Source organism: Micromesistius poutassou, assembly GCF_964030765.1.
Source record: "Micromesistius poutassou genome assembly, chromosome: 15".
In the NCBI taxonomy this organism is placed as follows: Eukaryota; Metazoa; Chordata; class Actinopteri; order Gadiformes; family Gadidae; genus Micromesistius; species Micromesistius poutassou.
Window position 1 is genome coordinate 2637389 of NC_140285.1, and position 15861 is coordinate 2653249.

The window sequence follows — 15861 nt, forward strand, 5'->3', positions numbered from 1 at the left end:
CTCCCCTTCAGATCAAAAGGGCCGCGGCCAGAGGGAAGGGTGGAATGTTATTGGAGATGCCCCAGTTCGGATTTTTGTTTTCCTCCAGCCATTACCATCACCAATGTAGGCCTACCGGTCCAACAACAGTATGTCTCTGGAATCTCTTTCCCTTCATTTAGTTTTGTTTACTGTTTTATTACATGTATTTTGTGTCTCAATATAAATGCCTCTAAGAGTCAGAACGTAAATATTGGCTAACTGGCTAACTCTAACTCTCTCTCTCTCTCTCTCTCTCTCTCTCTCTCTCTCTCTCTCTCTCTCTCTCTCTCTCTCTCTCTCTCTCTCTCTCTCTCAACTCCACATAATGGGGTTGTCTCCTTGATCCATTTCTCATAGAGCTGATGCACGCTAGGGGGCGATGTTGAGCCATAAATCCCTCACAGTGGGATCCCATGGATGTAATTGGTAAGAACGGGTACTGCTGAGGTAAACTGGACCACCCCATGGATGTATTTACCAAAAAAGGCGTAGGCCTACACCTTAAGTAAACTAGCACAATAACGTCGGGTTTATGCAAACGTATAGGCCTACACCAAAGACCACATTATCCCTATTTTTCGTTATTTATTTTCAACATTAGAAATAATCATAATGGCGAGGGTCGAGACACATTTAAGTGAACTAAAGTAGTTGATTAATTTAATTAATTTAATTCCAAACGCAACCTGCGCGCGGAGGTTCCAAACGCAGGTGTGTCAACTGTTACTACGTCGACACACATAGTCCACCGTTCGATGACGAGCATGCTCGTCTTTTATCATTCTGTCATTTAGTAAACGAGATGTTACTCAAAGTCACTCAAGTTAGTATTGGATGTGTCATTAAGGCAGGGTTGCCTTAATGGGACTTTGGCTGGAGAGAGAATCTGCAAAATGTCAGCGGGCGTGCGAAGAGCGCACGCGGCGAACGTTTTTGATAACCATAACCCACATTTCGTTTAGGCCTACTTAGTATAAACACATTGAAGGAAGGCTTATATAAAAGCCATTGGCTGTTGTTGACGTAGGACATTCAAAATGTGTTTAGATATTTTTTAATCATGCATGTAATCATGCATTGACATGGGGAACACAGCTGTATACTGATACCTGCTGCCATAGATATGTATTTAACCAAGACCTCAGAATTTATTCCCAGTCTGACCCAGAAAGAAGGAATTTAACAGAAGATAACAGTGTGTCATGGCCTTTAATTAGTTTAGTAATTTGGTTATTGGTTGATAGCCTAGACTACATTAAGACACCTTGTAATTTTGTTTTGAGGAGGGCTGTCAAACCATGAGAAAACCTTTAGGGTCTATATTGCGAGAATAGGTTACTTGGACTCCACTAATTGCTAAACATGACTTTATTTAGCCTAATGACTGATATCGAAAAGTAACAACATGGAATTAATGTTAAATCAGAATTAAAATAATATGCCCTAACATATTTGAAACTGTAACATAGCCTATGGATAGCCTATAGAAGCCTACTTGTTCTTTCCGTGCATGTGAATAAGGTTAATAAGGTTAGTTTCTAGTCCCCATTTTTGGTGGGATGGAGGTGTAAATGTGTGCCTTAAGGTGTGTAGACACAGCTGTTTCATTTTTGAAGTCTGGGGTCAAAAGGTCAAAAGGAGCCAGCACCACACCCCTTATAAGATAACAAAAAGTTATTATAACAAAAAGTGCATTTCTCTCATAACTTTTTGTCATTATTAAAGAGAGGCCTGATTCTCAGATATGCATGTTGGATGGCTAGGGTGTAGGTCTTGGAAGAACTTGGAAGGCCAAAATCTTGCAAGCGAGCCGGTGAGGTGCAACAAGATCAGATGGAGCACTTGCTGAGTAATTTCTGCATGTGGGGTTCATCTCCCAAGTGATGCGCATTTGTGTGAAGCTTATATGAATTTACACAATCGGCTATTTTTTGCCTGCACGCCTCCCTAGCCAGTGTGTGTAATTGTGTTGCCCCTAGCTGTTATCTGATTTTTGAACTCCTCATAGGAGTTTATTATCACTATCTGTTCCTCTTGGGTGAAATAGACTGCTCTTGCTCTATCCATTTTGTAAAGGTGAGCAAAATGACGAGATAAACGCCCCTTTCACGTGAACATGCGTTGAACCTAAAGCAGAAAACCTTGTTAAATCAATGAGCTTGATGTTTTGCTTTCACAAATAGGTTATAGGCTGTGTCACTACAAAATCTGTCCATGCGCATCTCTCAGGGTGACGTGACTAGTTAAAAAACAGCATGATCGTCCAACATATTTATTAAATTACACATGTAACTAAGATAATACACATGTGAGTTGTTGATCACATGATAAAATTATTTGTATACGTAACTTCATCTTTGAAAAAGACGTTTAACTGAAAAGTGTTTCAATCGATCCGGCTCTCCCCTACTTTTTAAATAACCATAACTTGCTCAATTTTCAACCGATTTTCAAACGGTTTGGTTTCTTGCAAACTACTACTATTTGTGAAAGGGAAATCTTGTACTTATTTTAGATTATTCTATTTTTTTAGAACATAACATAATTATTCATAAGTAATGTCATAACTACATCTCTGACGTTTATAACAAACCAAACCGTTTGAAAATCGGTTGAAAATTGAGCAAGTTATGGTTATTGAAAAAGTACATGTACCACTACCAACACAACGTTATGGGTGAGTGAGCTGACTGTGGCAAGATGGCCGCCAGTGCGGACGTTCGACTCCATTGGCCAGCACCGCGGACGAGACATCTAGTGTTCTATATATATCTATGCACTAATAACCATTACATTACAATACACATTACATTGCATTTATTTAGCAGATGCTTTAATGCAAAGCGGTAAGTGCATTCAACGATGGAGATAAAGCCCCAAAAAGTGCAGGAATCATCATGATCAACTGCTTCACACTTATGAGTAAGTATTATATTGAACATGATTTTCTTTGACATTAAAAACACGCAAAAAATATATTGTCATGTTATCTGAAAAACAACACAGAAAAGCCATAAGAAAAGTGCTAAATAAATAAATAAATAAATATATATATACAGTTTACATTTAACAATTATTCGCCGAAGGTGGGTGAATAATTGTTTTAGTACTACATGTGAACACTCCAAAAATAAACAAGATAGGGCCTAACACTTTTTGCCGCGATTTCTTTGTTTTTATTAACAGCTTATTTGTTTTTAAACAAAAAAACATCATCCTGAGTTTGAGATCTCAATCATGGGATATTGCCCAATATCCCGAGATAGCGAACCAATCAAATCGCGCCATCCTAGGAGGTTCACGTGTAGCATATACTAAATATATTTATATGCATATATATAAATGTGTATGTAAATGTGTATTTATATGCGTATATATGCGTATATATATGTAAATGTGTATATATGTGTATATATATATACATATATAAAGTTTAAGCTGACTATCTTCTTAAACTTTCATTTATCCGTGGACCTGCTGGCATGTCCAGCATCTGTATTTAATTTAAATGTAATCTAGTTTTCAGTCTTAACATTGTGAACTAGAACTGACAAGGAGATGTTCCTGACCTAAATATCATATCACATGTTCTTAGATTATTGCTATACATTTTGGGTTATTTTGCGTCAGACTTTTTACTGCAACTCCTTAAGACGATACAACCAGGAAGACAATGCAGAAAAGTAAACAACACAAGTTTGAGAAAGTTAGAAAAATCTGAACACTTACACATACTTACACATCAGTTTACTTGAAGTTAAAGAAACACACAAGTTTTCAGGAAACAGCCTATTATGTCTTTGAGCTAGGTACTGGATGCTAGTTATCTTATAAGTCATCAGTGAAAATAAACAAATTCTATGATAGTTGAAATGAAGTACATCAAAGTTTATAGTTATAACAACTAACGCTGACTGATGAGCAATTAGCTGAAAAATAATTACTGTGACACATGCTATGTATTTAATATAATATCAATATATGGTTGGATAAGAGATTGACATACACCATGAAATGGTTATCAGTCCTCAGGAAGAGGATTGGTCCATCAAATGCAATCTTGGTCTGAGAACCACTGAAACCACCAATCAGACGCTAATGATAGCCAGAAATAAATAGAAGACAATTTTGTGTAAACCACACAATCTGCTCTGCTATTCTGCAAATAAACACACACAAACACACACACATGCACGCATACACATGCACGCATACACACACACACACACACACACACACACACACACACACACACACACACACACACACACACACACACACACACACACACACACACACACACACACACACACACACACACACACACACACACACACACACAGATGCCATTTAAAACTGAATAAATAAGTATTCAGGACAACGGCCAGTCACTTGTTATCTTATTTCTACTTATTCTGCCTATCTTTGATCAAACTTTATCCTTGCCTTTAACTTCTCTTAGCCATAGTGGTCCACTGGTTGATAGCAGGGAAAAATATGTAACATCCAATCCAATCCTTATGAGATGCATGCACATTTAACCAGTTATATCCATTATAGCCATGTTTGTAGTTTTTGGTAAGGGCTTCAACTCAACACGGGTTGTTCCCACTCCGGCCTATATCTGCAGTCTGTGAAACGTCATTATGGGGGATTTTCTGTTGTTTTTTTGTTTTGTTGTAGCAATCTTTATTCATATCTATTTTAATCTATCTCCCATTCTTCACCTTTGGCCCGAATACAGCAGTTTAGATTGATGCAATCATCCTTCTCATTTAATACATTGAAAAGTATACTTGGTCGAGAAAAAAAGGACACATTTGGTATCCCCTCGCAAAATGAAATTAAATCCAATTTGTAAGTCCAGCAGTGACACAGAAATGACATCTAGTTGAACATGTTTATGTGTTTACTGCAATCATAATATTAATCAGTATCACTCCCTTTCCAAATATAGATTTTCATAATGTCCCCTGCATGAGTTTTTTATTATTCACGCAAAATTGAGAAAGAGAGAGAGAGAGAGAGAGAGAGAGAGAGAGAGAGAGAGACAAACACGTTGCATGAAGAGTTCGTATCTTCTGTGAGTGCAGAATTGAACAGCCCCCACTGCGTAGGAATCTAGCTCTCTCTAGTTCCTGCCCTCTTTCTCTTCACCGGGTATAAAAAGAAAAGTTTGGATACCGGTCCACTTCTGTGGACAGACAGGAGAAAACAGCCAACAGGAAAACATTACCAGAATGCTCTCTGGACACACACAACACTCCTTTACACTGTCTGGACGCACACAGAAGGTAAGACACATTCACACTGGACTCTTCTGTGCTTTTGGGCTTTGGGCAGGTTTGGGTCACTTCTTGGTCTGATTGGCACCCTATCGTTTCCTCATTTTGACAATAGATGTTTTTTCTTTAGGACAATTGAGAAGTAAGGGGCTTGGGCACTTGGTCAGTCTGTGATTTGGTTGGGACCACCAGGTACAATGTTTAAATGCTTTTGTTCGTCGTAACTTTAACTCATTGTTAATGAACTTGCTTTGATCCAAACCGTGTCTAGCCTACTTTTGTGTTTGGATTGTTCTGTGTAGGGGTTACTATATAAGTACATTTTGATGTGGCACTCAAAGAGCACAGAAGCATCCTCTGTTAATCGATCCTGCTATTAATTAAGGGATAATACAATGGAATAATGTAAAAAGAAACCCTTTTTTTGTATTTTGGCATGACAAGAACTGAGACGCCAAGCTGTGCAGGGTGAAAACCAATTCACAACAACTCTGTTGTTACAGCTTGAATGGTTATGTTTAAGCAGTTCTCAAAACAAACATTTATAATAAATTATCATTTTGCCGTGAGAATAATAAGCTCCCATCCGTTTTCCAGGGAACAGTGTGTGAGCAAGCCAGGGTTTATCTCAAGGTCAATAACACACGAAGGAGTTGGCTCCTTCAAGAGATAGATTTAGTTTTTTTTGCACTGGTACAGCACGAAGGTCATTTGGAGTTCATCATTTCTCTAACACTCATCAATCTTCTATAACTCTATAACTCAATGCTCTACTATGTGACCTGAACAATAGTATCGTGATGGAGGTGGCCCTATCCAAAACAAACCAGGCCTTTTTCAACACATGAATATAGCAAGTACAGTCAATGCATGTAGCTGTACAAACTACACAGGGGAGCAGTATTTGTACGCAATATTACTGTTACTATAACTAGGTTGTCATTTATTGAGCATTATTCTCCAAGGCGACTTACAGTTGGAAAATGTTTCATGAGCACGGTAGGCACTTGCTCAAGGGTACCTCAATATAGACCGGGGACATTAAAGGAATCAAACCCGGGACCTTTCACCCGGGACTGAAACACCACTGGACTATCCAGCTCAATACTATCGTTATGTTAATCATGTTGTGTTGACAGTGTGTGTGTGCGTGTATAACCACCGTCCAGCCCAATGCTTTTGTTATGATCATCATGTTGTCAGTTATTGTTGTCATTGTGTTGACATTGTGTGTGTGTGTTGTCTTCCCAGGTTGTGTGTATGTGGAGGCTGTGTGCTCTCTACTCCGCCATGTGTCTGTCGCTATGGCAACCATCAGATGCCTCGCGGCGCCGCTGCGGCAGCGACTTGCTCAACGACCTCAAATTTGTGTGTGGCGATCGTGGAATCTATTTAGGTGAGACACAAGTGTGTGTGTGTGTGTGTGTGTGTGTGTGTGTGTGTGTAAGCTTTACATTTACACAAAAGTTATAACAGTTCATTAAAGTGATGATTTTTGCTTATGGCACTGCTCAAAGATACTTCGTAACAATGCTAACCCTATAACACCTATAAAACATTATACTTTATAATATACTACTTACAATACTACAAGAGTATTAATACTTAACTATGGTACATTACAATACAGTAGTCAAAAAGAATAGCCTAGGCCTACTATGTTGGATGGACATTGTATGCCAACCTTTCCAGTGTCCCACTGTTGAAGGTTTAATGAAATATTTGACGAAAGGTCAGGCATCTGGCGATAATCTCTCCTGCCTGCCCAGGGAAGGGTGTACCTCTCTGGAGCCCCAGCACATCTGCCTCTGTGTACACCAAACACAGCAGGCCCATGTTTTGATAACACTGTACGATAAGGGTTCATTAATGAACCATTAACTCACATTGGTTATTGCAGTAATAAGCCTTCATTAACAATTAGCGAACAGTTCATTTAATTAATTAATTGACTAATTTTTGTTCATGTTAACTAATGGAATGCAGTTCACTACTAATGCATTAATTTAAACATTATTTAATAGGGTTACTGTTAGTGCTAACCCAAACCCACTATTTCTAACCCTAATCCCCATCATAATGCTATAGAACAATGCTTATTACTGCATGAACGAATGTTTAAGTAATGGTGAACTAATGTCAACTTATTTCAAAGTGGTCCCAATGTTTTCATATGGCTGAGCACATTCTGTTTGTAAATACAAATCAATCAACGTATATTTTTTACAATGTTCAATAAAATCTGGTGATCCTAAAACCAAACCGAGTAATCCAACCATGTTTTTGCATACATGGGGCGTTGGGCGCTAACCAGTGTGTTCTGCTTCCCTCCCCAGGTAGGGGCAGCTGGTCCGGGTATGGCTCACGACCCCGGGTAAGTAAGGGCATCGTGGAGCAGTGCTGTCAATCTGCCGGCTGTGACCTCCATCACCTGGAAATGTACTGCGCCAAGTCCAAGAAGCCCGAACTGCCAACCACCACCACCACCACCACCTCCATTCCCAGCTCCACCACCACCACCACCACCACCACCACCTCCATTCCCAGCTCCACCACCACCACCACCACCTCCATTCCCAGCTCCACCACCACCACCACCTCCATCCCCAGCTCCACCACCACTTCTAGCCCCACCTCCACCCCGACCACCACCCCCACAGTGGTACGTCCCGTCTGACAACGCAACACAAGCGTCCGTGGTCAAAACAGGCATTTTATCGTGCAAATAAAATATTGGGCCGATAACAATAATAAGTGTGTGAAAGCCACAAAAAAATTAAAAACGTTTTTGCTGTGACATCATGTACTTTTGCTATGGTATCTGTAGGTACTGCCTGATAATATTGTTTGGTTATAGATATAATTATATCAAATGTAGTTATAGATATGAATAAAAAAAGTTAGTTTTATAGAGATGTGGCCGAATAGACATTGAGATATAGATATCTCAATGTTCTCAGAAGATGGATTCCTGTCTGGGATTAATAAAGTAGGCCTACTATCTTATCTGGTATAACCACGGAGCATACCACTCAATATTTTATTTTATCTTTATTTATTTAATATGTTGACTTTCAAACAAGAGAACAAACGTTATTCGTCCAAAAGCATTACCACAAAAATCCTCGTATCGCGACATTTAACGTTGTTCCTGTTTTCCTTTGCTGTGCCGTCCAGGCGTTGGAGTTCGAGGCGGTCTTCCAGAGGAAGCTCCTGGAGCAGCTGGGAGCGCCCAACAGCCAGAGGAGGTCCCACGCCCGGAGGAAAACACACAGCTCCCCCAGACGGAGGAAGGTATTGTCTGCCTCCCGCAAGAGAGCAGCCAGGCAACAGCACACCAGCAAGTCCGCCATAGGCTCCCAGCAGCCCAAACTGTCGTGACCGCTTTGATATTTGGGAGGGAAGGGAGATTCTATTTTGACTGAGCCTGCAACGTTTTTTCCTGAATGCACTTTAATAACTTCATATTTTCGCCGAGCAGGGATTTGCCCCCTTGTTTGAAAGTCAAAAAGATGTGTTGATTTGATCTGTGTCTATATCTAGGCCTGTATCTATATCTATCACTGCACTTCTTCTCAGGCACGCATGCTATCTATATCATGTTAGGTTCAGATACTATAGTCAAAGTACATGGAATCCAGAACATTTGTAATACTTTCACTGTTATTTTTCTGTTTCCAGCATACTAGCTATAGAGGCAGCATACAATACCATACAATGTTATATCAAAAAGATGCTTGAAATTGTTTGCAATATTATCTAAAAATGTTGTTGGTTTTTTTACTGTTGTGTTTATATTTAATATAGTTTTTTTATAGGGTTTATCTTATTCACAAAGTACTGGATTATTTTTGTGGCTACATTGTTGCCCTTGAATGTTTACATGTGATATGTGTATTGTAAAGGATGAGACTGTTTTGTGACTATTTATTACTACTTAAAAACTTTTTCTAAACAACATTTCCTTGGGTGCCCTTTATTTGCAGCACAAAGAAGCAACCAAAATATTGCATCCACATACATTTGTAAACACACATAAATATACAGATTCAGATTTAAGAAAAAAATCTATTTTTCCTTACAAAACGCGACTGTGTCTGTCCTTCGGGCTGAGATAGGCGAGATAGGTTCCCCAGTTCTGTAAACTTAGTTGACATTCCACCACAAATGTCAAACCCAATGAAAAAATAATAAGGCAGAGATATATTGACAGAATTCCCCACGTGCTTGTGGATAGAGTTAGGGTTTGTCTGGATCACTCTGAGCTACCGAGCAACGACCCCTAACTCTTGTGGATGCGAGTGGAGGGATGATCGTCGTGTTTTGCTTGGCCCAGATACTCCACATTGGTTTACACAGCATTTCTTAAACTATGGGTCTGGAGTCATGACCAAAAATGGGCCGCGATCCAGTTGGAGGTGGGTTACGGCCTGTAGATCACAGGACCCTCAGAAACAAGGGTCCGGGCATACCCTGATTGGTGAGCCGGAAACGGAAACGGAAAGGTCAGCCATTCTGCTGTGGTCTGAGCTTTCCTCAGTGTGTGTGTTCAGGTGGCTGGAAATATTGGGATCATAATGCAAAAAGGCTGAATGTTTTCCTTATTCTAGGATCCCTTTCTCACCACTTTAACCGTGACAAACAGGAGAGACACATTGCACTGCTATAAAACTATTTGCAGATATTCAAGGTACATTATCCCCACATAGATAAAGGAGTCTTCCAGGTGTAGGCAGTGGGATCCCTCCCATGTATTGCCCCGTTTGAAAGAATCCTTCATACCTGAGGATATGCACTTACGTTTACTTGTTATCGACTACACTTTGAGCCTCCTTGATTCTCCACCAATCACAACAGAGCACAACAATCGACTTTCTGCACGTTCACAACAGCAATCGTTGCTTATCGTGGTAACGGCAACTTTGCAACATGGGAAAGTAGTAGGAAAGCGACACAGAAGCCAAACAGATGTGGAAAGCGAGTGGTTTGATTACATTCTGGTTCAAAACACTGCATCCTAGCTATTTTATTTCAACAAATGACTATAGAGTCGGCTGTGTAAATCCAAAAAAACAAAGTTATAAGCTAGGGTAGAGTTTAGATTGCTCCATGTGAACAGTGGTTTGTGTTTGTTGTCCTTGATAAGGTACACACCAGTACCGGTCTTGCACCAGTTACTTTTCTCTTGCTTTTCCTAATTTTCAAAATTGTAATCTACTTAAATTACTCAGCCATGCCATTGTCAGATATCAGACCAAATAAGTTGAACCGTACAAACCAAACTTTCATGTCAACTTTCAATACAAAAGGCAAAATGCTGCCTGGAAACCAGAGGGTGACGGAGCGAGCTCTTGGACTTTACATCTCAGGGGTGCACTCTGCGTTCGCCCACCAGGGTCACTCTTTCACAGGTGGTGGATTGTGCTAACAGTAAGACTGCAAAGGTTGCTCAAGATAGCATGCTGGGCGCTAGCCAGCCGCAGCTAGCTGCACAACGCTGCTCCGTGTGGGCAGAGGAGAGTGTGACCTTCCCAAACTGTACCCTATGGACAAACTTTATCTCTCCCACATGTAACCACTGGAGTGCTCCCACCTGGTGTGTGTGTGTGTGTGTGTGTGTGTGTGTGCGAGCCACCAAACCAGCCACAATGAAATTGATATATTTTTTATGTGGGGCCGGATAAATAAGTCTTTTGCAGTTGCTGGCAGGAGAATATAAGATAAGATGCATCTGCTTTTTTTTTTTTTTGCAGCTGCCTGCGTCATTCTTTCAGATAGTGCAGGATAAACTCATGTGCTCTCCCTTTACCTTGGGTGTGTGGGAGAGAGAGGAAGACATAGAGACGGAGAGAGAGAGAGTGAGTGTGTGAGAGAGAGAGTGACATTGACAGTGAGAGAGAGAGAGAGAGAGAGTGACAGTGAGAGAGAGAGAAGACAGACAGACAGAGAGAGAGAGAGAGAGAGAGAGAGAGAGAGAGAGAGAGAGAGAGAGAGAATGACAGTGAGAGAGAGAAGACAGACAGACAGAGAGAGAGAGAGAGAGAGAGAGAGAGACAGAGAGAATGACTGTGTGAGAGAGAGAGTGACATTGACAGTGAGAGAGAGAGAGAGAGAGAGTGACAGTGAGAGAGAGAGAAGACAGACAGACAGAGAGAGAGAGAGAGAGAGAGAGCGAGAGAGAGAGAGAGAAAGAGAGAGAGAGAGAGAGAAGACAGACAGAGAGAGAAAGAGAGAGAGAGAGAGAGATATGAGAGAGAGACAGAGACAGAGAGAGACATAGAGAGTTTAAAGGTGTTATCACTTTTGTTCCTTACCTTTGACTCAGATAATAGCTTGGGCACGCAGAAACTAACTGAAAATTCATGCATTCACTATAAAACAAACCATCAGTACTAACAATGAGGGTTCTATCCCAGTCCTGGACCCTGCAAATGGTGAACCACCATGTTCATCCACTGATGATAACTTGTCACTTGTCACAAAGCCATGATCATTTACAAATACAAGTCGGATACTGAATGAATGCCGGTACTGAATACCCTCAGAGTGATGTTTTTATGTACACCTCCATTAAAGGTGCTGTAGGTTAGATTTAAGAGACATTATTTGAATGTAGTTTTGTTTCGAAATATCATAGAACCTCCACCAAATATTAATGAGTGAAATATGCTGTGAGAATATCTGCTACAGCGCCTGCCTCTTGTATGGTAAAAAAAAATCAATTTTCTCTTCTGTGATTGGGTCGAGGAACATCATCGTGCCTGTCCATCGCAGGTGCGTGAAAGGCAACACTTTCCTATGCCGGAGGGATGCAGGGAGCAGAGCAGCGAGGGACTTTTTAAAAGGGCTTGTTGAGTTTCAAAATCTTGCTATCTCCTGCTCCTCCTTTTGCTGATCTCTCTCATGAACCACTCTCGAAATCGTACCCACCGCACGGCACCCTTAACCGGAGCGTCTTGGAGAGTCTGTGCAGCCACCAGTTTGTGTGCGTACCTCTGGTAAACACTGTTATCAGGTTGGTTTTATCTCAGCGTCAAGGCTGCTGGGTGGGGGCCGTGGCTTCTCCTCTCTGTGTATCAAACACTGGGGCCCACTCGAGGCTGGGGGGGCCCGGTTCATCACCAGGGTCAGGCCTGTGGGAAAAGCCTACCGATGCCATACAACAGCTCGGTCATCACTGAGACGGTAGCACTGATGCCATCCTGTCAGCGGTGGAGCAGGAACTGAACACATGTAGGGCGAGGGGGGTCTGTGTTTCAACTGGGGGGGGGGGGGGGGGGGAAATCGTCCACCCAACGGGATATATTATAATCATCATCCGGAGTAATATTCATTTAAGTGATAAAATATGTTTATAATCCTCTCAATGACGTTATTATTATCGTATTGACCAGAGTTGTTGTGTTTTCTTTTAAATATGAATGCGTCATAAAGGGACAGGAAGGAACTTTCCACTGAAGGTTGCGGTTCTTAGCATCAATGCATTGTAAATATCACAAACACCCCGCCCCATGAATCCACAGGCCTCCTCCGACGGCCAACCAGCCGGCCAACTCACTCAACGGGGGAGATAAACGTATTTATAAACGGCACTTGGGTGCAGAAAAGTAGGTTAGCAGGGCTGTGTGTTGTTACACACATTGGTTCGTGTGTTGGGGGGTAAAACGATAATCATGAGTGTTGTTGTCCGTTTGAAGCCCATGATTTGATTGGATTTAACATTGCGTTCCTAACCTCGCCGTGCCGTGTCGTGTCTATGCTCCGCAGCTGCGACTGTTTTCTGTCTCTTATCAATCGTGTTGAAACCCAGTTTGGGAATAAATGTGTCCTACCTTTAGCCACCTGCTCGCCCTCTTGTTTTTCTGCTTTCTTATTTGGTCACAACTTATCTGACCATATATATTTCTGACACATCGGACACATCTGATTTATGCTATGTTATGTTGTCCACGCAAAGGGGTCTGGTCTTGATTGTTTTCCTTATGGATTTCGAGGTGAAGTCGAGGGTGCATGTGGCCTTTTGAGGAAGCAAGTGCACAATAGACTTGGAATGCATGAACAAATAAATTGTCTACCTGGATCGATAGAAGAAGATAGAAGAGCAAGACAAACAATTAAAAAAGGACAAAACGTAGGGGAAGGTATTGGTGATTGTTTAAAAACAATTTAAAAAAACGTTGTTTTTCTATGTTTTTCTGGGATGTATATATATAATACATGGGAAGTATACAAGCTACTGGGTACTAGGGTACACAATTTTCTAGAGCTGAGTTCAGAGATTGACATCATTTCCTGGAGACGGTTGCTTCCTGTGTGGATGGAGGATGGCGGTTTGCGGCGTGTGGCCTGTCATAAGCAAACGCCTCACAGCAGTTTCACCTCACAGCAGTTTTGCTGTAATCTCTGATCACTTTGGAGATAAATATTAGCTTAGTGTGTGCCGCTCTCAGGACACACAAGGCATAAGAACACAGATAACTGGTGACTAGCAACGGTTCAATGTGTAAGAAATGGTGACTCTCTGCATGTATTCAAACCCCACCACGGGTGTGGAGCATAGGGCAGGATTGTCTAGTGGTGGTCAGGGTGACCGCACCCAGCTGGAAGGTTCTGGGTTTGAACACCAACTTCTGCCGTCTACCTGAAGGCCTTCAAGAGCGCCGCTAAACCCCAACATGGCATTAATGACAATACAATAGAAATGTGGTTATTGAGAGTGTCTGCCTCAGAACAAATGGTACTTTGGGGCGGCAGTAGCTCAGGGTGTAGAGCGGGTTGACTGGTAACCGCAAGGTTGCTAGTATGATCCCATCTCCTAGTGTCGAGGTGTCCCTGAGCAAGGCACTTAACCCTAACTATAATACTATATAATACTACTAAATTAAATATATTATTAGGTGCCAAGCACAAAGTGCGAGGCAACCTATTATAATCGTTAGTGTTTTTATTATTATTATTCCGCCACGTTTGACTGGCCCAAAGGTGGCGCTATACCAACTGTCCAAAAATGCAAAGTTTGCACAAGCATATCTCGTAACCGGTTTGACCTACACTCATGAAACTTTGTTCACACATGCATATCCTCATGCTGAACAAATATGCCTCAAGAACCTATAACTTCCGGTCTCCAGATTTGCCGCCATTTTGAATTTAGTTAAAAACATTCAATTCCCTAAGGATCCCAGGTTTTTTGACTTTGACAAAAATCCTTTAGCCCATATCATCTATGGGCCATTATCTTCAATCTGTCTTTAAAGATTAGTCTGTAAATTAAATTTTAAAGGGCCATGAGCCATGGACTTCTAAAAGGGGTGTGGTTTAAACCGCGAAAAGAGTTAAATGCTCATATCAACATCAAGTTGGACTCCTATGATCTTGACTCCAATACAAAAGTTGTTCATAATCAAATTCTGAACAAGTTAAAGTCAACATATTTTCAAATAGGGCGTGGCATCGAAATGGGCGTGGCCTGTCACTAAAATCTCCACAGTTCATAGACGCAATATTTGATTTAAGCGGGACTGACTTAGTGGCTGTTGGGGCCCAAATTTTCAACTGCTCAAGTGAAATGACGTTGATTGACAAAACAACATGGCCGCCAGAGGATAAAAATCGTCTGAATTTAACTAAACTTAAGTTTACAGGGTTAACTTAACCCAATCATCATACTAATGACCTCACCAAACTTGGGATAGTCAAAGGCACATGGGTCAAGATTAAACTCTCCAAATTGTGTCTAAATCGGTCTAAAGGTGGCGCTATAGCAACAGTCCAAAAATGTGAAATGGGCTTGGCCTGTCACTAAAATCACCACAGTTCTGCGTCAGGGTTTTGATGGCCTGTCAGGGTCTTAATGGTTTATTGGTCGGCTTATGCTTGGCACCGTAAAATGCTGCTCGCAGCTTTAATTATTATTATAACTGCTCCCGACAAGCTGGCTGTCGCCTTGGTTGTCTCCGCCGTCGGTGTGTGAATGTGTGTGTGTGAATGGGTGAATGTCAGGCAATATTGTAAACCGCTTTGGATAAAAGAGCTATATAAATGCAGTCCATTTTCCATTTACCATTTACTTTGGGTGGTTTACAGCATGCCAAATGAATACGAGGCACATTTTCATGACAGGTTCACGTTGAGTTGGGTATAAGTGTTCTTCTGAGCTTCTCAGAGCTTCACATCCGGCCCGTAACCACCGTTCAGTGTTCTGTAGTATCAAGCGGCTGATCTGTTTCCTGGTCACACTCGGTGCTACAGCACCTCGTTTTAGTTCAGTTTCTTCAATTTGTTTATTTCTTTTTTTAAATTGGTTAAATTTTATTTTGGACAATTCTGTTTGCAAGTTTGGGAGATGGTTTGGTGATGGTGATGGTTTCAGGATCAGTTATTAAAACACTGACATCACGTGATTATTATTAATATATTATTATATATATTATATTTTTAATTCTGTCGTGTTGATTGTTAATTAATTTGAATGAACTATATAGTTGTAATTTAACTAGAAAAACTATTCAAATAAAAATATTAGTAAAAACAATTAAATTATTAGTTGTTATCC

At 41.0% G+C, this 15861-nt stretch overlaps 1 protein-coding gene across 1 annotated transcript; it reads left to right on the forward strand.

Annotated features, from left to right (window-relative positions):
* Window positions 1-6106: 6106 nt before the first annotated feature.
* Window positions 6107-8687, forward strand: LOC311359709 (insulin-like growth factor 2; the record flags this gene model as incomplete). The annotated part of the gene is made up of 5 exons (XM_084479762.1): window positions 6107-6112; window positions 6558-6702; window positions 7643-7810; window positions 8267-8295; window positions 8484-8687. The coding sequence occupies 5 exons, from the start codon at window positions 6107-6109 to the stop codon at window positions 8685-8687; spliced, it is 552 nt and encodes a 183-aa protein (XP_084335888.1).
* Window positions 8688-15861: the final 7174 nt, after the last annotated feature.